We start from the raw sequence: 20,911 nt of genomic DNA, 5'->3' as shown, positions 1-20,911 counted from the left end.
GGCCTCAGGGGTGGGAGGAGTCTTGAAAAAGGAGCCAGCAGCTCTAGGGAAGCCCAGCTTCCTTCCTTCTAAATGCCATTTGCTCTTGCCGTCAGCGTTCGTGCTGTCAGCCATGCAGAAGCCTTCTCCAACTTACCCCACTTACGGTGTCCAGCAGTTGCCACGCCAAGTAACTGGTGGTGAGTCTTCAGCAGGGTCTGAGGGACACCCCCACTAGTTAGACCTTTGCCTCCAGCTGGCTCCATCTGCCCAATCTAATGGACTCCATGCTGTGCTCCCAGTGGACACTGACCCTCACTTCATCATCCACGTGCCCCAGAAAGAGGACACCCTGTGCTTCAATATCAACGAAGAGCCTGGTGTGGTCCTGAGCCTGGTTCAGGACCCCAACACAGGTACAGTGACATCACACCCTCTGCCAGAAAGGTCAGGGCCCGGGCTCCTCTGCCCTTGAGGTTCAGCCATGGACAGGACAGTGGCTGTGGCCTCCAATTCCTATACCCTGTGGATCTGTCTGCCACCTGGCTGACCTTGACTTGCCTCCTTCTCGCTCCATCTACCTGCCTGGGCCTGTGCAGGCATTCTGGATCCTACGCTTAGAAGGGCTCTATCTAGACTTGGTTTCATGCTCTTTTGTTGCTGTCTTGAAATTCTTAACAATTTTAAAACAAGCAGCCCCTCATTTTCATTTCGTACTGAGTCCTGCAAGTTATGTAGCCACCCCGCCCTGCCTTTTCCCGCAGCATAGCTGAGAGAGCCTCAGAGTCTGTCTCCCCAGCAGTGCTCGGGTGATGGGAATGACATCTATCTCTTGGTCACTTCTGACTTCTCAGTCCAGTCAGTCCATCTGCAAATGTTTGTTGAGCACCTGCTCGGGCTAGGGACACAGTGGGAACTGAGACAAAGTCCCTGCTCTCATGGAGTTTAGAGAAGGGAGACTAACAGGTAAACAAATTCTTAGATGACAATTTTGGAGCATGAAACTTGTTGCGTTAGGATAGCGAAGAGGGTGAGGGGGCTTTTTGGCTGCTTGGGTCAAAGGACACCTCTGTGAAGAGGACCCACAAATGTGTCTGCAGCACCTATTGTCATCTGCCCCTGTGTCAGGGACTAGGACCACAGAGAAGGAGCAGGCCAAGTCCTGCAAGATCTTTCCTTCAGGGCCCAGGCCAGAGGACTAAGTACTGGATAGTTAGTATGGGGAGGGGGTGGGTAGTATTGTGTGCAATCTGGATCAGCCCGAAGGCTCCTCTCGGGGGGTAAGACCCTCAAAGATGGTGTGGCATGGGTGGGATGTAGGGATCTTACAGGAAGGAGGCACGAGCAAAGGAAGGCTGGGTGAGGGGCTAGCGAGAGCTGACCTCTCCTTGACCTGGATGGCCCCTCACTCTACTGCAGGCTTCTCAGTGAATGGACAGCTCATTGGCGACAAGTCCAGGAGTCATGGGCAGCACGAGGGCACATACTTCGGGCGGCTGGGGATTGCAAACCCCGCAACGGGCTTTCAGCTGGAAGTAACTCCTCAGAACATCACACTGAACCCTGGCTCAGGAGGACCCGTGTTCTCCTGGAGGGACCAGGCTTCCCTGCGGCAGGACGAGTAACTGGGCTGGGACCAGGGCCTGGGCAGGGAGGCAGGGGTGGTGTGGTGAGGGCCAAGGCAGAAGCCCCAAAGCCAGCTCTGCTGCCTGAGCCTGTCAGGATCTCATTATCCCCTGAGTCACGTCAGTGAAATATATTTATATGGCCTCTGTGTGGGCCATGCAGACATGGACTAACCCACCCCTCATTTGCCTCAGTTTTTGGACATGTATCCTGGACCCAGCTGCCTGGATGCCTGTGCTACCACGGTGCCCTCACCCTGCAGTCCACCCCCATCTCCACCAAATAAGGCCGGCCCATCTTCTCAGGCCCAGCACAAAGGCTACCTCTTCCCTGAAGCCCTCCTAATCTCTTCTGTTGAATTTCTCTGGGCTCTTCTTCCAGCACCTGTCTTAGCATACCTTGTCTCATGTTTGTTCCTTCATTCATTCAACAAACTCTACTGAGCACCAGAGCCCAATGCTAGGCAGCAGAACTAGAGGAAGTGGTGGGCAGAGTCTAATATGGAAGACATAGGTCATGAGCAGGAGTCAAAGAACACGGACTTTGATATTAGACAGGCTGGAGTCCAAGTCCTGGCTTTGCTGCTTATAGCTGTGTGACCTTGGGCAAGTTACTTAACCTCTTTTAGCCTTAGTCCTCACAGGATCAGAGTGAGAACTGAATGATGCAGTTTGCATGGAGGGCTTGGCACAGGGCCTAGCACATTTTAAGGGCTCCCTATATAATAGCAACATGTGGGAAGAAGCGTGGAACAGGTAACACCCAAAAATCTGGGGGCGAGGGTAGGGAGGTCATAAGAGATGGGTCCCAGAGGACAAAGGTAGCTGAACAGAGAGGGTGCAGTGTAATCACATCTGTCCTCATGGCCACCTGGCCCTGCAGGGTGGTGGTGACCATCAATAAGAAGAGAAACCTAGTAGTGTCCGTGGAGGATGGGGGCACCTTCGAGGTCGTCCTGCACCGGGTATGGAAGGGGAGTGCCATCCATCAGGACTTCCTGGGCTTCTACGTGCTGGATAGTCACCGGATGTCGACACGGACACATGGGCTACTGGGTATGGCTGACTAGGCAGGCAGAGCTGTGGGGTGAGGCATTGAAGCCAGTAAACTGGTCAGCTCTGCAGCTGGGCACCAGGACAGGCCCATCTCCAACATGGCCTCCAAGGCTCAGAGCTCCAAAGAGGGCTTGTCCTGGTGAGGGTCATGTCCCTCAAAAAGACTGCAATCAAACACATAGCCTTTATTTGGTGGAGATGGGGGTGGACTGCAGGGTGATACTAAAGTGTAGGTAAGCCAAGGAGCAAATGGGGAGAGGCTCAATTAGCAAACAGAAAGGTCCAGTGGGCTCCCAGAGACCTCCCGTGTGAGATGAGTCATCAGCCACACTACTTTTCCTGTGGCCTTCCTGCAGACCCTGCTTTCCATGGGCACCTACCCGTCAAACCTCTCTACTGGCCAGATTCCTTAGGAATTGGCCCCAAAAGACAGGAGGTATGACCACCTGACAATGTATCTGCTTCTCTATAGCAGGTGAACTAAAGGAGTGGCTTTGATGCCAAAAATGCATCAGAAACAGTAAAGCCCTTTAAAAAAAAGTTCAAGCAACTCTCTAAACCCCTATTGGGCACCTACTAAGGACAAGGCATGAGCAAATCTCCCCAATGGTAACTGCTGCCTCCAATGTGCCTTTCCAGGACAATTCTTTTACCCCATTGATTATAAAGTGTCTGAAATCCACCCAAGCTCAGACTCCACAAAGACAGATGCCACAATGGTGGTGAAGAACCATCAGCTGACAGTCACCAGGTAGGTGAACTGCCCTCCCAGCATCTCTGCCATTGGCATTGCCGATTATTGGTCCAGGCCTTCTTCCAGGTTTCACAGGGGTGGTGTAGCCCTGCTGGGTTCAAAAGGTAACCCTGGATGACTCGTCTCTTCCCAGAGGTTTACAGAAAGACTATAGCAAGGATCCCCGGCAGGGGACTGAGGTGACCTGCTGGTTCATACACAACAATGGAGCCGGGCTGATTGATGGCGTTCACACTGACTATATTGTTCCAGACATCTTCTGGACCCCCTAGCCAGCGCACTTGTCCTGCCTTGGGGCCATGGCAGAGGAGGAGGACAGCATCCTGATCTGCTGCCCAGGCCATACCTCCCTGTCGAAGTGGTTGCCTGTATCAAAACACCAATGATTTCCATTAAAGAGAAGCTATGTCCAGCCAAGGCTTGGTGCTCTTTAGGAGGGAGGGTGGCAGAGAGGCAACCCAAGATACTGCCCCTCAGAAGGGCTTAAGGGGTCGTGAAGAAGCCCACAATTCACCCCACCCCACCCTGTTCTCTGCCGCTGCCTGATCCCATATCCTCTGAATGCCCTGACTGTCCCCCACACACAGATCCAGGGACCAAATGACACTCTGGCAGCATGTACAGGAATGACAAACAACATCCACATCTGACTCAGTGCTTCCTGTCGGTAGGCACTGTTCTAAGTGCCTTAGTTGAATTAACTAAATGTATGTTCCCAGCAGCCTTAGGGGAGGCTTTTATCAGGTCCACTTACAACTGAGGAAACTGAGGTTAGGTAATTTGTCCAAAAATCACTCACTTTGTAAGTGGCAGAGATGAGATTTGGACCTATGCTTTCTGGTGTTAGTATCTGTGTGCTTAATTATCCCTATGTAAATACTCCAGTCAGGCTGGGTGGCTGATGGCCAAAGCCTGTCAAGATTTGGTTTGAGATATTCCAAAGAATCACTTAAAATAAACATATGGAAGAAACATGAAATATATATGAACTTAGGGTCCTGAAGAAGTCCTACTAGGCCCTGGAAGCTATACCCAGTGGGGTCAGGGCCTCAGAAGACAGTTCCAGCTCCCCTACCCCAGCTTGATTTCCTAGCCAGGGGTTTACTACCTCTGAATGAGGATGAAATTCCCCACAGGCAGAGGAAGCCACTGCTCAGAAGCTGTGATTTCAGTGGCCAAGAACGATAGCTTAGCTACTCCTTACACTGATTCCTGATATACCCCATCAGGGCTCCTTCTTTCCCTTGGCTTTGCCTTGGGACCAGTTAAAGTGCAATGTCACAGGATGCAGGGAGGTGAATCTACACTTCAGGGAGCTGCTGGCACTTTAAGTGAAAGTTGATGGGCCTCCACCCACTTCTTTCCAAAGTGTTTCTGTTTTTTCTCTGCTGGCTTCTGTTTAGTTCCCATTCCAAATGAGGCTCACAAGGGCTTAGATCAATAATGCAAATGCTGAGCTCCATAGCTTCCCCAGGCCCAGAAAACACAGAGCCCTCAGTGGCAGGCTAGGGGGTGGCAAGTGGAGTTTCAGAGACCAACCTGCTGTCTGGAGTATACTGGGCTTCTTGAGGGAGAGCCGTGGGCTGCCCTCTGGCGGGTCACTCTGAGCAAGGCCCTGCCCATTCGGGGCCTCATTTTCCCCTTCTATAGAGAAGAAATGGGTGAACCTGCAGATCTCTTACATTCTATCTAATTCTAAATTCTGTGCGATGACTCTGGGTCTCTTCCAAGTCTCCAGCTGTCCCTCAGGGTCCTCTTGAGCAGCTTCAGAATTCCTATTTTGAGTTGTCCCTCCCACAAAAGTCCAAGTATTTGGGGATGAAGCAGTTTCTCGCTGTTTCTCTGTTCCCAGTGGTCAAATCTCTGTACATCTCACAATCAGATGCAGAGCTTTCAGCCAAGGCCATGGTGCAATCCATAAATTAGCCACCCGGTGCCCAGGCATCTTCATCACCTCCATTTAGTAGTGGCTGAAAGGGAGAATCCCGGGGTCATTTTGCTCAGAAAGGCATGGGTATGGCAGGCACATGGCTGCCATTCTGGAAGGTGTTGGGGTTGGCAGGGCCATGGCGTGGCCCAGGAGATCCCGGCCCCCACTAGGAAGGAACCAGACCCTGCCTCTGAGGCTCCCACTGTCCTGGAGGCCAGCACTCCAGCCTCACTGCAGATTTTTGGAGCACAGCTCTTTAAGAGGATGAGGATAGCTGAGTCCCTGGCCAGGCCCTGGGAATGCAGGGATGAATGTGACATGACCTAGCCCTGCAGAAGCTTGGAGTCTAGAGGCAGCAATCAATCCTAAACAGGCAAACCTCAACACAGGGTAAAGATGGAGCAGGCTGTCTGTGGTGAGCTAGGGGATGAAAGAGGAAGGCTTCCGGAGGAGGGTACTGGGGCTGGCAGAGATGAGAGATGTGATGTGCAGAGAAGGGGAGGGCATGCCAGTGGGAGGAGAGTAAGTTCAGAAAAGCAAGTTGGAGCCAGGTCACAGAGAGAGCTGGATCACAGGACTTGGGGTTCGTCTTTTCCCTGGGGCCACGAGAACCATAGAAGGATAATGAACAAGGGCTTCAATGGAAATCAGAGCCTTGGAGTGATGGATCTGGTTCTGCGCCCTGGCTGCCTCGAGAAGAGGGTGGCTGAGATCCAGAGGCCATGTCAGTGGTGCGGGTAAGAGGCAACAATGCTGAGAGATGCTGTTGGCTTTAAATGTGACTCCACACTCTGTCACTATTGCTCCCACACAGGGAGTCCCAGGGCTCATTTGCCAACACACAGATTTGCTTTCCCTAGGGCCTCCATGTCCCCCAGTTCCTGGAAGTGAAGTCCTAATACTGTTGACAATACCCACTAGGCCCCCTTGGTACAGGCAGATCCAGGCCCCGTTGCTCCACCCACACCCCAGCTCCCCAGAGAGCCTCCCACCTCCCGCTCCTCCTACCCTGCGCTGCAGGTCACTGACCCTACTGGTCAGCTGGCTCATATAAAGACTGTGGGCCAGGCCCGCGTGCTCAGCGATGGCATCTGCTCAGTGGCCCTGCCTCATCTTGGCCCTGTTCTCAGTCTTGGTGGCCTCTGGTTTCCCAAGAAGCCATGCCCGGCTACTTGAGGTAAGTCTGTTCCCTCTTCACCATCTGGGCCTGTCACACAGGCAGAGATACCAGCCTGGACGGTCTTCTACGTGGATGAGGGGGCGGCAGAGGGTTGGGCAGTGAGCTGCAGGGGACGGGCTGGGTGTTGGGAGAACCGGGCTCCAAACCTGCTGTCTAATCCTGGACAAGGCTCTTAAATCTACCTGGGCCTGTTTCCCCCCCTGTCAAATGGGTGATGCACCACGAACTGCTCACCTCACTGAGAAACCGTGAAGGTCCACTTTTGAGAAAAAGGCAGAAGTCTCTAGGAAGGACTGAGCTAAGCCCTGTGGGGTACAGTGATTCTGAGAGAAGGCCTCAGGGGCCTGGAGTACAGGGAAAGGCAGAGTGAGTCAGGGGATATAGGGCAGCGAGAGTTCCCAGTTTGGTTCCCGCCCTGCTCCCCTGGGTAGCCTGGAGACCTGCCCTTTCCAGATCTGTTTTCCCATCTACTCAGAGCCTTTTCTACTCGACGTGTGGCTCTGAGTGAGTCTTACGTTCAGAGGCCCTTCAAGGTGTATGTGGGGGAGTCATTCTGGCCTCAGCCCAGAGTCTGCACCTTGGCCACAGTGGCCTTGGCCTCGGCTTGACCCTTCTGTTTATCTTTGTTTTTGCAGAAACGGAGCCTCCTGGAAGGGGTGAGGACTTTCACCAGGGATGTGGCAGGGTAGGGTAGGGCGGGATGGAGCTGGTTGCACAACAACAAAAGAGGTGCACCATCATAGCAGGTCCTTCACAAGTGGCTAACAGCTCACAGCCCCCTGCCCTGGCATACCCCCATGTGACTCAAGACCCCTGGGAAAACGCGCCTCAGAACCGTGTCCCCTTGGACCTCACCAGATGCAGCCCAGGACAGCCATTCTACCAGTCCTTCCTTCCACAAACACCAAGCACTTGCTGCTACCAGACTGGGCTGGGAACACACAGTGAATGGCCCCATCCCACCACCATGAAGCATCTTTATATCCATATTTACTCCAGACATCACCCTAGAGCCTCTCTTAGTCCACCCTCCTCCTCACCATGGGAAAAAAGGTATTGGGGGCATGAAGGACCTTCCCGCACACAGTAATTAAGTGCCTATTTGGGAGACAGGATCAGGCAATCACCAAAGGACACAGTAGGCAGGTGGAGTGTGTGATCATAATCTTTCTAAGCAGAGATGTGAGGGATGAACAGAAGAAACTAGAAGCAGAGAACTGGCTTGGCTGGAGCACGTTGAATGGAGGAGGCAGAATCTGTCTGGAGGATCTCAGAGCCATGGGGAACACTATCCTGAGGGTGATGGAGAGCACGGGAGGGCTTTAGGTTGGAGTGGGGACAGGGTCAGATTTGGGTTTTTATAAGATCTCACCAGCTACAGAAATAGATTACAGGGTTAAGGAGGCAGAGCTGTGTCCCCTCCCCCCACCCCGTTCTGCTCCCTCCCCACTCTCCTCCTCTTGGCACAACAGGAAGTTCCTTTTCATGGTACAAAACTCCCCTCCCTAAGTGACTTCTTGCTGCTGAGCAACGAGGTAGGCTGAGCTAAGGAACTTGTGGGGCCCAGTGAATAGGGAGAAACAAAGGCTGAATCAGACAAGGCCTCCGCCTTCCAAGAAGCCCCTCATCTCCGAGGGGAGAGATGTGCTCACAAAAGCCAGCACAGGCCAGAAGGCAGCAGGACTGCCCATGTACCACCGTCGGAACAATGGTGGCCAACTGAACATGGGGATGAAGGACTCCATCCAGGCTTCCAGCACTGGTGACCGGGACAATAGAGGGGTCACTTACCAGGCAGAGGCTTTGAAATCTGTAAAGGGAACTTGGAAGGGGAATGGCAAGGTTGAAGTCCTGGTATCCCAGTGGCCCAGGCTGACAGGCCACCACTGCTGACTACCATCCCTACTCCCACAGGAGGTCAACGGCATTGACGTCTACAGCACCAAGATCAGCTGCAAGGTGACCTCCCGCTTTGCTCACAATGTCGTTACCACAAGGGCTGTCAACCGGGCAGATACTGCCAAGGAAGTTTCCTTTGATGTGGAGTTACCCAAAACAGCCTTCATCACCAACTTCACCTTGTGGGTGTCCCCTTGGCTGCTGGCTCTGGGCTCAGGATGGGAATCTGGCCCAACATGAGCTGGCCAACTCTCTTTTTCCCTGCAGGACTATCGATGGTGTTACGTACCCTGGGAACGTCAAGGAGAAGGAAGTTGCCAAGAAGCAGTATGAAAAGGCCGTGTCCCAGGGCAAGACAGCTGGCTTGGTCAAGTAAGCATAGACCACCCAAGCCTTGAAGAGAATGTCTGGGTTGCAAGGGATGCAAACAACAACAGCAGAAATTATCATTATCATTATCGTTATTACTATTATTATTATTGCAAAATGTGCCTGTAATTCTCATATTATCCCATTTTGAAGTTGAGGCAACCAAGGCTTGGAGCGGGAAGGTATTTTCCTTAAGGCGCTGGGACTTGAATCCAAGGCTCAAGATGGGTGAAGTTGTGCAGTCAGTGGGGCAGTCATTGTCTTACACCCCCATTCAGGGCCTCTGGGCGGAAGCTGGAAAAATTCACGGTCTCAGTCAATGTGGCCGCAGGCAGCGAGATTACCTTTGAGCTAACCTATGAGGAGTTGCTGAAGAGGCACAAGGGCAAGTATGAGATGTACCTCAAGGTCCAGCCTAAGCAACTGGTCAAGCACTTTGAGGTAATCAAGCACCCCTGCAGTCCTTGCTGAAACTGTGGGAGATAGGGTGAGGGGTCGGGGTAGAGCCCCTGGGACAGAGTCCAGAGCAGGGTCAGGAACACAGAAGGCCCCACAACTAGGCTGAGGAAGTTTGGGGAAATCACAATGGTTCTGGCTACAGAAACTGGGTTAGAGGGAGGAGGCCGGGTTGGACCTACCCAGATTCTTGGGTGCTGGGCCCTTGGGGGCAACATCAAAAAGTGTTTCTGTACATCTTATAACTGGTCGTGTGAGTGTTTTACCTACATCAGAGCTGAAAGTGTAAGGAAACTCTTTAGTGGTGGAATTTAACCACCACCTGGCAGGAAAGAGGGAGAGCTTTGGGGTTAGAATACCATTGATGGGCAATTTTGGTCATTTTCTTGGTGAAAGACACCAGGTGTGGCTGTCACAGAGTTGTCCCTGCACCATCACTGACCCATCTCCTTCCCCTTGCCCTTGTCCTGGAGGCTAGCCTCTGCGCTGTCATGGAGTGACACTTCCTTACCTTTGGACATTTCAGATTGAGGCAGACATCTTCGAGCCCCAGGGCATCAGCACGCTGGACGCTGAGGCCTCATTCATCACCAATGACCTCCTGGGCAGTGCTCTCACCAAGTCCTTCTCAGGGAAAAAGGTGGCGTACATGCCTCTCAGGCCTGGGAGGGGGGGCAGGGGCAGGAACACAGATCCTAGCAGGACCAGTCTGAGCCCTGGGCTTGGCTGATGCAAGTGTGTGTGTGTGTGTGTGTGTGTGTGTGTGTGTGTGTGTGTGTGTGTGTGTGTGTGTGTGTGTGTGTGTGTGTGTGTGTGTGTGTGTGCGCGCGTGCGTGCGTGTGTGTGTGTGTGTGTTAGGAGCAGGGGGCTAAATCTGTAATCATCACTATCTCCCAGGCCACCTGGGTCAGGAGTAAGGATGCTGAAGGCATAGAGCTGCTTGCTGATGATGATCCAGCAGAGGAACTGGGGTCTCAAATGCAAGGGGTGGGGAAATAGGAGAACCATTCATCAAGCCTGGTCCCATTCTATCTTGGGAGGTAGGCAGGGCAGGTTAATGTCCGTGTTTTACAGATAAGGAGACTGAGGCCAAAGGGAGTCATTAAATCTACTGACTCCACATTGAGGGGCGAAAGATGAAAGGAAACTTTATTCTTGGTGCTGGTGGCTGGCTCTACTCCCCAAGGCTCCCAGCTGTTCCAGGACCTTGCTGGTTGTGGGCAGTGAATGCATAAATGTTTACATAAATATCAAACCTCAGTTCCTCAGGACTTCCAGGGCAAGGCCCGGGAAGCACATACTCGGAGGGCTGCTGTCTTCTGCGGGGCAGTACCCCTGCCCTGGGCCCTCGCCCACCTCCCTGCTCTGCTTCCTTCCCCTTCCCCCTCCACTTGGCACCAGTGCATGCAATACCACCCAACATGAAGTTCCTTTTCATGGTGCAAAAGTCTCCTCCCTAAATGGCTTCTCGGTGTTGAGTGCCAAGTAGGCTGAGCTAAGGGACTTGTGGGGCCCATCGAACAGGGAAGGACAAAGGCTGAATCAGACAAGCTCATGCCCTTCAAGGAGCCCCTAATCTCTAAAGGGAGAGAGGTGCTCAGAAAGGCCCATGCAAGCTGGATGGTGGCAGGGCTGCCCAGGTACCCATCTCCAGGCTCCTCCTGTGAGGGTGGCGCTCCGCTCACTAGGTGCCCTTGGGCTGAGGTCTGTAGTGGGCAGGCCCTGGCCAAGTTGAGCGAGGCCCTCAATCTCCCTCCCTCAGGGCCACGTGTCCTTCAAGCCCAGCTTGGACCAACAGCGTTCATGCCCGACCTGTACAGACTCCCTCCTCAATGGAGATTTCACCATCACCTACGATGTGAACAGAGAGTCTCCAGCCAATGTGCAGGTACCTCCCTGTCTCCATCAGGCTGGTCAAATCCACATCATGGTGGAGTGAGGGCTGATGCGGGAGGGACTACAGCTGCATCTAGTGCCATTGCCCTCAATTCATAGCACAAGGCTGAGTTACCTGCAGGGCATGGGGGTGGCAGGCAGCCCAGAGCCTGTGTGGCACCCCCTGGAGAGTGGGAACACACATCTTCTTGGGCTGCTAAATGTCTGCTTCTATTTGTAAGAGTTGCCAATGTGAGGTTGCTAAATAGACATGGGCCTCCAGTCTCTCCTTCTCCTTTCCAGATAGTCAATGGCTACTTTGTGCACTTCTTTGCACCTCAAGGCCTTCCTACGGTGCCTAAGAATGTGGTCTTCGTGATTGATATCAGCGGCTCCATGCATGGTCGGAAAATGGAGCAGGTACTCTCCTCCATGCGAGTCGGGATTAGGGATAGGACGGGGAGAGAATTGTGTTTTTTTCAGTGGACAAATCTGATATTTCCAGTGAAAGAGAAAGGGGTATGGGATTTAAAAAAAAAAAAAAAAGGCACAAAGCTTCTGTTCCTTTTTGTTGCAAATGGCACGGCACAGGCCCCACGGCTAGCCCATCGGGGCTGGGAAGACACTGGGCCATCTGTGGCTCCCTCTCCCAGCTTCTTGTCTGCTTGTCTTTCTCTTTCCCAGACAAAAGATGCCCTCCTCAAAATCCTGGATGATGTGAAAGAAGAAGACTACCTGAATTTCATCCTGTTCAGTGGAGATGTGATCACTTGGAAAGACAATTTAGTTCAAGCCACTCCTGAGAACATTCAGGAGGCCAGGACATTTGTGAGGAATATTCAAGATCAAGGAAGTAAGAACAGAGGAGAGAGCAGACATTCCCACCACTCCTCTCTCTGAGCAGCCTGTTTCCCTCCTCCTTGGGACACAGACTCTGCTGGCTCAGGCCCTGCAGAGCTTGGCTGAGGGCAGAGGTGGGAGTGGGGGAATCCTCGGGCTTGATATTGGGATGTCTTCTTTGTGGTTTAGGAAAACTCACTGTTTCTAACCCATGATCCTGGTGCCGCACAAGTCCCAGCAAGCTATGGCCTTAGAGAACCCTTATCATTAGCCATTTCTTACAGAAAATCAATAGTGACGTCTTTATTGCTCCCTTCTCCTTCTAGTGAGGGGCTGGGAGTCCATCGGTTTTCCAAATTGCTTTTACAATCACCATGTGCTTCTATCCTTCCTGCAATGCTGAGAGTCTGGTCTTTTTCTCCCCGACTTTAAAGAGTTAACCACTCATTCTTTACTCACTTGTCAGTATTTACTGACTACCCCCATGCATTGGCAGACAGGGTCCTTGGCACATGAACAGGCCTGCTGTCTTGATCTCCTTCACCCTGGCACCCTGAGGATCCCCTCCCACACTGTTGTCTGTCTGTGTGCCAGTGACCAACATCAATGACGGGCTGCTGAGAGGCATCAGCATGCTGAACAAGGCCCGGGAGGAACACAGAGTTCCGGAGAGGAGCACCTCCATCATCATCATGCTGACCGATGGGGACGCCAACACTGGTGAGGCAGGCAGCTATGGCTCTGAATCACAATCAGAGTGCCTGGCTGCCGCTCCTGGTTCTGTCGCCTGCCTGCAAGACCTCGGGCAGCTCTCCCCAGGATCCTTTATGGCTTGTGAACCCCACTCAAGAGCTCCTGCCGGGGCTCCCCACCCTCTGCCCTGATGATAGATCGTGGTCATGACTCCATCAGCTCTGCATGTGTAGGGGTCAGATCTTTTCAGACAGAGCTGGTCCAGACAGCTGTTGGGACTGTGGCTAGAATGTAAATACTACTTTCTCCTGCAGGTGAAAGCAGACCCCCCAAAATCCAGGAGAACGTGCGGAACGCCATCGGGGGCAAGTTCCCCTTATATAACCTGGGCTTCGGCGACAATTTGAATTTTAACTTCCTGGAAAGCATGGCCCTAGAGAACCATGGGATTGCCCGGCGCATTTATGAGGATTCCGACGCCAACTTGCAGTTGCAGGTATTCCTTGTCTTGCATGCCTCCAGGAAGGAGGAGCTCATTCCTTCCTCAGGAAGCTGTTCAATTGTGACAATTTCAGTTATTAAAAAGAACTTCCTCTTGGGTTTAAATCTACTTCTGGTTACCTCTTACCCAGTAGTAAAGTTTCTGATTTTATCCTCGGGCTACACAGAATAGACCTGCTTCCTTCATAGGATTGCCAGATCAAATACATGACATTGGTTAAATAAGAATTTCTAATTTTTAAAAAATGAGTAATTTTTTAGTGTAAGTATGCCCCCAATTTTGCATAGGATACTGCATTAGTTTGCTAGGGCTGCCATAACAAAGTACTACAAACTGAGTGGCTTGAACAACAGAGATTTACTGTCTCAGAGTGTGGAGGCTAGAAATCCATGATTGACGTGTTGACAGGGTTCCTCCTGAGGGCGGTGAGAGAGGATCTTCCAGGCCTCTCTCCTCGGCTTGTAGATAGTTGTCTTCTCCCTCTCTCTTCACATCATCTTCCCTGTGTGTGCCTGTCCCTGGGTCCAGATTTCCCCTTCATAAGGACACCAGTCATAATGGATTGGGGCCCACCCCAAAGACTTGACTTTAACTTAGGTACCTCTGTAAAAACCCTACCCCCCAATAAGGTACTAAGGGTAAGGAATTTAACCTATGTATTTTGGGGGTACACAATTCATCCCACAACAGACATATTTATACTAAAAATTACTTGGCATTAAAATCTAACTGCATATCTGTATTTTCATTTGCTAAATCTGATAACCCACTCCTCCCCAGTGCAGATAACTGTGTCTTCGCCTCTGTATTGGATTCCCTGCACCCCCATACCCTTAACCTCATCTCCTCCCACCCATATCACCTTCTCTAGTCAGCCTCTCCTCCTTTCCTTCTCTCTTTTTTACTTTCATTCCAACAATCATTTTTGGAGTACTGTCTATGTGCCAAGAACTCTGTCCTTACCTTTTTTATTCTTCCCAGTCTCTGCCTAGGGGGTCAGGAAGGTCTCCCACACACTGAAGGGCACAGCCAGGGCCATGTAGAAACTGAGATCAGGATCCAGGACTGCCCAGCCTGTGGGACTCATCAACCTTCCGAAGCATCAGTGGGAGCCCGCCCACTCTGTCCTCTCCATGCCCACCTTCCCTGGTGGCCTGAGATGACCAGGTACCTATCTGGACTCCAGGGCTTCTATGAGGAGGTGGCCAACCCGCTGCTGACAAGTGTGGAGGTGGAGTATCCTGAGAATGCCATCCTGGATCTCACCAAGAACACTTACCAGCACTTCTATGATGGCTCTGAGATTGTGGTGGCCGGGCGCCTGGTGGACAAGGACATGAATAATTTTAAGGCGGATGTGAAGGGCCATGGGGTGAGCTGGGCCAGGGCCTGGAGATGTGCTGGGGATGGGGGATCAGAACCAATGGGGCTCTGGCTGCCTGGCTAATGGTCCAGCAGTGGTGGTCCCTGAACTGGGCCCACCTGGCTCCAGGGCTCCAGCCCTCAAGCTTCTCATCTTTTCCCACCCCGCCCCAGGCCATCAATGACCTGACCTTCACAGAGGAGGTGGACATGATGGAGATGGAGAAGGCCCTGCAGAAGCAGGACTACATTTTTGGGAACTACATCGAGCGACTCTGGGCCTACCTCACCATTGAGCAGCTGCTAGAGAAACGGTGACCCTGGCCCACCCCTCGCATTGCCATATCCCACACCGGGCCCCCAGTACTGCCCCAGTACCTCCCTGTGCCTGCCCCTGTGCTGGCTCTGCTCTGGGGGTGCCGAAGAAGAGGCAGACTGGGCCACACCTGGGGAAGTGCACCCATGCACACTCCCTGTTGCCCTGCCCTCTTATCTTCCCAGCCCCTCAAAATGTTATTCCAGGGTCCCCTCAAGCTTCTCATCTTTTCCCACCCCGCCCCAGGCCATCAATGACCTGACCTTCACAGAGGAGGTGGACATGATGGAGATGGAGAAGGCCCTGCAGAAGCAGGACTACATTTTTGGGAACTACATCGAGCGACTCTGGGCCTACCTCACCATTGAGCAGCTGCTAGAGAAACGGTGACCCTGGCCCACCCCTCGCATTGCCATATCCCACACCGGGCCCCCAGTACTGCCCCAGTACCTCCCTGTGCCTGCCCCTGTGCTGGCTCTGCTCTGGGGGTGCCGAAGAAGAGGCAGACTGGGCCACACCTGGGGAAGTGCACCCCATGCACACTCCCTGTTGCCCTGCCCTCTTATCTTCCCAGCCTCTCAAAATGTTATTCCAGGGTCAGAGCCCAGGCTGACATCTGGGGACAGTGTTGGTGAGAAGGCTAGGATCCCGCCCTCAGTCTCCAGAGGGCAGAGCCTGGGCCCACTTGAGAGGGCCATGCCAGCTGTTTTTTGGGTGAGATTAGCCTATAAAGCCCTTGGTGCAGGGTCTGGCACATGCTGAGTGCTCATCATGAGTGGCAGTGGCCATTTGAAGCTCCTTATATTTTATAGGTGGGGAAACTGAGGCCCCCTCAGAGAGGAAGCACAGCCTGTCCATCTGGCCCAGGGAGCTGGTGAACTAGTTTTTTTTCTAAGTACTAATGGTCTTCGTCTTGGGGAGAGGGGGGCCCCCAGCTGCCTCTGGGGCTCTTGGCCTGGTGCTGGGAGTCAGAGCAGGAAAGGCAGACAGGGAGCTTTTCCGGGCTGACCCTCCTGCCCTGCTCCTCTCCGCAGCAAAAATGCTCTTGGCGATGAGAAGGAGAACCTCACGGCCCAGGCCCTGGACCTGTCTCTCAAGTACCACTTTGTGACTCCACTGACCTCCATGGTGGTGACCAAGCCTGAGGACAATGAGAACCAGATGGCCATTGCCGACAAGCCTGGGGAAGGTGGGCATGGGGAGTGGAAGCCAGAACTTGGAAAAACTCTTCCAGGACCTGGGCTGTGGGTGCTCTGAAGAAGGTGGGCCAGGCTGGGGACACCTAGACCTACTAAAGAGGGGCAGGTCCAGAGGCACTGAAACTGGCCAAGGCTGGGGAGGGTGTTGTGGAGGGAGTGAAGCTGTCAGCATGTACAGTGGGATGTGGAGTGAATAGAAGCCTCTGAGTCTCTAAAGGGATGTGAGTATAGGGGCACCCTGGCTGGGGTCATTTCCAGTGAAGAGACTTAGTCTGCAACACGGAAGGAGTCAGTTAGACAAGAAGAAGCACTTCCAGCATTAAAGTTAGGCCTGAAGCATACTCTCGGGGATTATGAAAGTAAAAATAGCCCTGAAAGCTAGAAGCTGGGTTCAGGCCTGCTCAACCAGACCCCAAGAGGGGAGTCCTGAGTGTACCTGCAACTGGGCTCAGTGGACAGTGGGGTGGAGTGGGGGTGGTGGCTTTGGGAGGCATGGAAGGCAAAGAGCTGGTCCAGGCAAGGCCTCTGGCCTCCGGGAGCTCCTGCTTCCAGGGGATACCCAGTGGGAGCATATAGCTGGCTGATGGGAGGCCCACAGCTTAGGGCTGATTGGATAGGCAGCAAGTTGGTCACACTGGACCCAACACAAGGGGTCTGTGGCTTCTAACATATTTATCTTCTTCCTCTCTCACAGGGCCTGTGGATGTAGGTGAGCTTCAGCCAGCAGCTGGGTGGGTGTCCCAGGAGAGAGACAAAAGAACGAAGGCCTTTCCAAGCACATTGGGGATGTCCAGCCTAGGAAGGGACCCTCAGGACACCTGGGCTCAGGTCCCAGCTCTGCTGCCAACTCATGAGCAACCTTGGGCCACGCTCTGCCCCTCTCTGAGCCTTAGGGTCCTTGTCAGTTGATTGAGGGTAGCTTCCCCTGTCCAAGGAGGGAAAATCGGTTTGAGATTTCTGCGATCTGCGAAATAAGCAAAATTTCCCACATCAGGCACTTACACTCAAGGGGGTCCTCTTACAGTTCCCATTTTACTGTGAGGAAACTGAGGCACAGAGTTTGTCTATCTGCTCACGGGCTCAGTCAGCAGGTGGCTGAGTAAGGACTTTGGCTCAGACAGTCTAGTTCCAGTGCCTGAGCTGGAATTCACAGCACTCTGAGACTCTCTCATCATAAAATTGGAACCTCAGCCCCGACAAGCCCATCACCAACAGGCAGAGCTTCCCCAGCCCCTGCCTGCCTGTCCTACCTCCATCAGTACAGGTTTTTCTATCCAAACAGCTCATTTGGACTGGGTTGTCGCTTTCCGCTTGGCAAAGCCCTGTTAAATGTACAGTCACTGGTGTGCATGTGCGCATGATCAGAGTGTGTGTGTGTGGAGGTGGGTGGGTGTTTCACTGCCAAGGACAACAGGCAGCTGTGAGCCTCAGCCTACCCAACAAGGGTGGGGTGGGAGTTCAGAAGTAGAGGACGGTGTCTGCTATGAGCATTACTCATGATAGAGAAGCTGACCATCTAATGGCTTGCATTTCAGCCACATCAAAATGCCATGCCGCTGGCCTTAAAATTATAGCCATATTACCACCAGCCCTGGAAAGAAGTTCCCTACTCATGTCCCCATTTCTACAGCCTAAACCCAAGGGTCATATCCTCTCCCTTGACCTATCAGTGTTGGGGCTTCTTTGGGTACTGGTAGCCTTAAGACAAGCAGAAGGCATAGGGATGGGGAGAGGACACCCTGGACCTTGCTCATGAATGCTCTTCGGCTTCTTTTTTCAGTGCCCCCCTCCATGGCTTACCTGAGTGAGTATACACTGTTGCTGCAGTCCCCTGCCCACTGCCCAGAGTGTGGCCCTGTGCCATTCCCCACTGGAGTCTTTCCTAAATCGGCTCTCTAGAACAGGCAGATGATTAAATCCCGAGGAGATTGTTGGGGAGGGGGACTGTTGAGAGCATTAGGGAACAGGAAGGGCAGATGCATGGACCAAACTCTGGGTGGGGTACTGGCACCTCTTTGTTTAGCTCAGCTCTCTCTTCCTTTGCGTCCACAGACAGCTACCAGAGTCCTCTAACACCCTACTACTACGGTGAGTTCCCTGGCTCCTCCTGTGATGAGCCTCAAGGCCCAGAACCCAGCACCTCCTCTTCTCTAGGAGCCCATCCCCTAGGGGCCAGGAGGCGAGGGGAGGCCCCTGGAACAGTGAGAGGCCTTGGGAGCCAGCTCCTTCTCTGATGTGCCCTCAGTGGATGGGGACCCCCACTTCATCATCCAAGTCCCAGAGAAAGATGACGCCATCTGCTTCAACATTGATGAAGAGCCAGGCACAGTGCTGAGCCTCATTGAGGACCCCATCACAGGTGGGGGCGACGGGCTGGGGCTGGAGCCAGAATCTTTTCCTGGGAAGGCCTGGAGCCCCCCAGGGTAGGCACATGAACCAGGTCCTCACTCTGCCTATAACATACCTATATTCATCATAGATTATATCCTGGAGGGAGATGTCCAGAACCACAGGCTCATCAAGTCCCCCAGGGGCCAGTGTGTCAGGGAGATGGTTAGAGTTAAGGGCGGCCTGGCTCTGGGGGCAGGATCTCCTAGCCCAGACAAGGGGAAGATCTACAATGTAGGCCCTCAGCTACCAGTGTGACCCAACTCAAGTATCTAGGAACAGATAGGGTTAGCTCTAAATTTCTGGTTCTACTTGGGGCCCCCACTCTGCTACTTCTCAACAAATCTGGCTGAGTGAGAAGGCACATCCTTAAAGGCCAGCTGGACTCAAAAGGTCTCACTTGGTCTCTCACTGCCTCTTGCCTCTGGCAGGCTTCACGGTTAATGGGCAGATCATTGGTGACAAGAGAGGCAGCCCCAACTCTGAGACCAGAAAGACTTACTTTGGCAAACTGGGCATTGCCAACACTCAGATGGACTTCTGGATTGAGGTGACAACAGAGAAGATTACCTTGTGGAATGCAGCTGCACAGAGCACTTTCAGCTGGCTGGACACAGTCACAGTCACACAAGATGGGTAAGACCCCACTACTTGGTCTCTGAGGGGTGTTATAGTCTAAGGATCTAAGGAGGCCTAAGGGATGTAGAGAAATCCCAGAACAGAAGCTCCATATGGAGTCACAGGGGAAACCGGTAGCCTTGGAATTCAGCTCCTGCCTGTCCAGGGAGGGTAAATATGGTGGACCCCAAACAACCCCTGGGGCCCCTGTCAGAACCAGAATTGGTAGCTGGACAGTTCACAGGGCTGACCTTGAGGAGAAAGTTGCATGGATAAAAGCATTAGTTGGACCTGGCAATCTGATCATAAGAATCCTATTTGCATCTTTTCTGGCTGAATTTGTTAGTTCTCAAACTACTCAGCCTCTCCTGTGTCTTTAGATCTCCCAGATCCCGGTGGACAGGGGTATCACTCCCACTAAGGCTCAGAGATGGGGCAGGACATGCCCAAGGTCACACAGGAAGCCAGCAGCTGAGCTGGGGCTCAATTCCAGGTCTCCAAGCTCTCAGGACAGCCACTCAAGGACCCTCTTGGTGGAGGGCATAATCAGTACACATAAAGTGTCTTTTGTCCATTGCCCCTGAGATAGTCTCTGGGGTCTGTGTGCTCTCAGGCACCATGCACAGGGAAGGCCCTGCCGAGATGCCCTTGATTCAGATGTCCAGTGTTATGGCCATTGGGCCCCTTGCTGCCCTCTCTTTCTCTCCTAGGCTGTCCGTGACGATCAACAGGAAGAAGAACATCGTTGTGTCCTTTGGAGATGGGGTTACCTTTGTGGTTGTCCTGCACCAGGTGTGGAAGAAACATCCTGTCCACCAGGACTTTCTGGGCTTCTATGTGGTGGATAGTCACCGGATGTCAGCACAGACACATGGACTGCTGGGTATGGAATATTCAAGCTTCAGGCTGTTCACATGGCAGAGGAGAAAAGCCATGTGAAAAGCCATCCTCAGACCCAGCACACAACATCCCATTCAGCCTTTGCCTTAACCCTGAAAGGCCAGTGGCCATATCACCTAGGGTGATGACAGGGGCTGACAGTGAATGTTTTTATTTCCAGGACAATTCTTCCATCCCTTTGACTTTAAAGTGTCTGACATCCACTCAGGCTCTGACCCTGCAAAGCCACATGCCACAATGGTGGTGAAGAACCATCGGCTGACAGTCACCAGGTGAGAGGACTCCACTCATGTCCTCACCCTACCCAGTAACGAGCCAGGAGGAAAGACCCCTCTCTACCCATGCACATCGGCCTGGAAGGCTTTTGTCTTCTGTGGGGTACCCTCATTTCCCTCTGGAGTCTTGGACCCCTCTAGGCCCCTTCTAATCAGGAAAAGGCTAAACTTGGTCCCTAGAAAGAGTGACTGCGCAACCTCATTCTTGACCAAAGAGTTCTGGATTCTTAGAATTGGCAACTCTGCATCCTTTTTCAGTCTTGCCTATTCTATGTATCATGGCATCCATCTCTCTTATTTCTCCAGGGGCTCCCAGAAAGACTATAGGAAGGATGTCAGCATCGGCACAAAGGTTGACTGCTGGTTTGTCCACAACAACGGCCAAGGGCTGATTGACGGTGTCCACAGTGACTACATTGTCCCCGACCTGTTCTGAGTAGCCACATTAGCTCCTGCTGAGGTGGCTGGCTCAGCTTGCCTGGCATCTGGAACAGGGGCGCAGGGCAGGGCCTGAAGGAGGGCTGCAACAATAAAGGCCAGGGTGGAAACCAGACTGCTGCCAGCCTATGTGTGCCTCTCTGAGTCCCTGCTCCAGGGAACACGAGCTGGACCCCCAGGCAGCTCAAAGGAGGGTCTGACTGCTGGGAAGGCAACTTCCCAGGGCTCCCCACCAATGCGGCTGAATAATAGGGTTC

The 20,911-nt window shown here is 52.9% G+C and overlaps 2 protein-coding genes across 5 annotated transcripts in view; both read left to right on the top strand.

Moving 5' to 3' along the window:
• ITIH1 (inter-alpha-trypsin inhibitor heavy chain 1) overlaps nt 1–3,686 on the top strand; it is a 13,762-nt gene extending 10,076 nt beyond the window's left edge. The window contains exons 17-22 of the mRNA XM_006917675.1: nt 96–179; nt 282–395; nt 1,399–1,600; nt 2,488–2,660; nt 3,300–3,411; nt 3,548–3,686. Of these exons, the coding sequence (XP_006917737.1) occupies nt 96–179; nt 282–395; nt 1,399–1,600; nt 2,488–2,660; nt 3,300–3,411; nt 3,548–3,686 (824 nt within the window). The remainder of the gene's footprint in view (nt 1–95; nt 180–281; nt 396–1,398; nt 1,601–2,487; nt 2,661–3,299; nt 3,412–3,547) is intronic.
• A 2,742-nt stretch (nt 3,687–6,428) lies between these two features.
• On the top strand, nt 6,429–20,652 carry ITIH3 (inter-alpha-trypsin inhibitor heavy chain 3). Of its 4 annotated transcripts, XM_006917546.1 has the most exons (22): nt 6,429–6,521; nt 7,160–7,180; nt 8,439–8,605; nt 8,691–8,795; nt 9,071–9,233; nt 9,775–9,888; nt 11,011–11,136; nt 11,427–11,543; nt 11,808–11,976; nt 12,558–12,683; nt 12,971–13,152; nt 14,345–14,530; nt 14,695–14,834; nt 15,871–16,025; nt 16,730–16,744; nt 17,816–17,839; nt 18,088–18,123; nt 18,281–18,394; nt 18,855–19,059; nt 19,752–19,924; nt 20,102–20,213; nt 20,523–20,652. In XM_006917546.1, the coding sequence occupies exons 1-22, from the start codon at nt 6,429–6,431 to the stop codon at nt 20,650–20,652; spliced, it is 2,673 nt and encodes an 890-aa protein (XP_006917608.1). The 4 variants fall into 4 exon arrangements, with proteins under 4 accessions (XP_006917608.1, XP_006917606.1, XP_006917607.1 ...); XM_006917544.1 differs by lacking the exons at nt 16,730–16,744; nt 17,816–17,839 and adding an exon at nt 17,635–17,649 and having other exon boundaries at nt 18,064–18,123; XM_006917545.1 differs by lacking the exons at nt 16,730–16,744; nt 17,816–17,839 and having other exon boundaries at nt 15,871–16,038; nt 18,092–18,123.
• The last annotated feature ends 259 nt before the right edge of the window (nt 20,653–20,911 follow it).

Source organism: Pteropus alecto, unplaced genomic scaffold (genome assembly GCF_000325575.1).
Source record: "Pteropus alecto unplaced genomic scaffold, ASM32557v1 scaffold75, whole genome shotgun sequence".
Lineage (NCBI taxonomy): Eukaryota > Metazoa > Chordata > Mammalia > Chiroptera > Pteropodidae > Pteropus > Pteropus alecto.
Note: the sequence above shows the minus strand (reverse complement) of the source record. Positions and strands in the feature narration are given on the sequence as shown.

Coding starts and splice junctions, on each gene's coding strand:
- ITIH3 (XM_006917543.1), top strand. CDS start 6,429: ATGGCATCTGCTCAGTGGCCCTGCCTCATCTTGGCCCTGTTCTCAGTC. Junction 12,684..12,970: donor CGATGGGGACGCCAACACTG/GTGAGGCAGGCA, acceptor TTTCTCCTGCAG/GTGAAAGCAGACCCCCCAAA. Junction 18,124..18,280: donor TCTAACACCCTACTACTACG/GTGAGTTCCCTG, acceptor ATGTGCCCTCAG/TGGATGGGGACCCCCACTTC.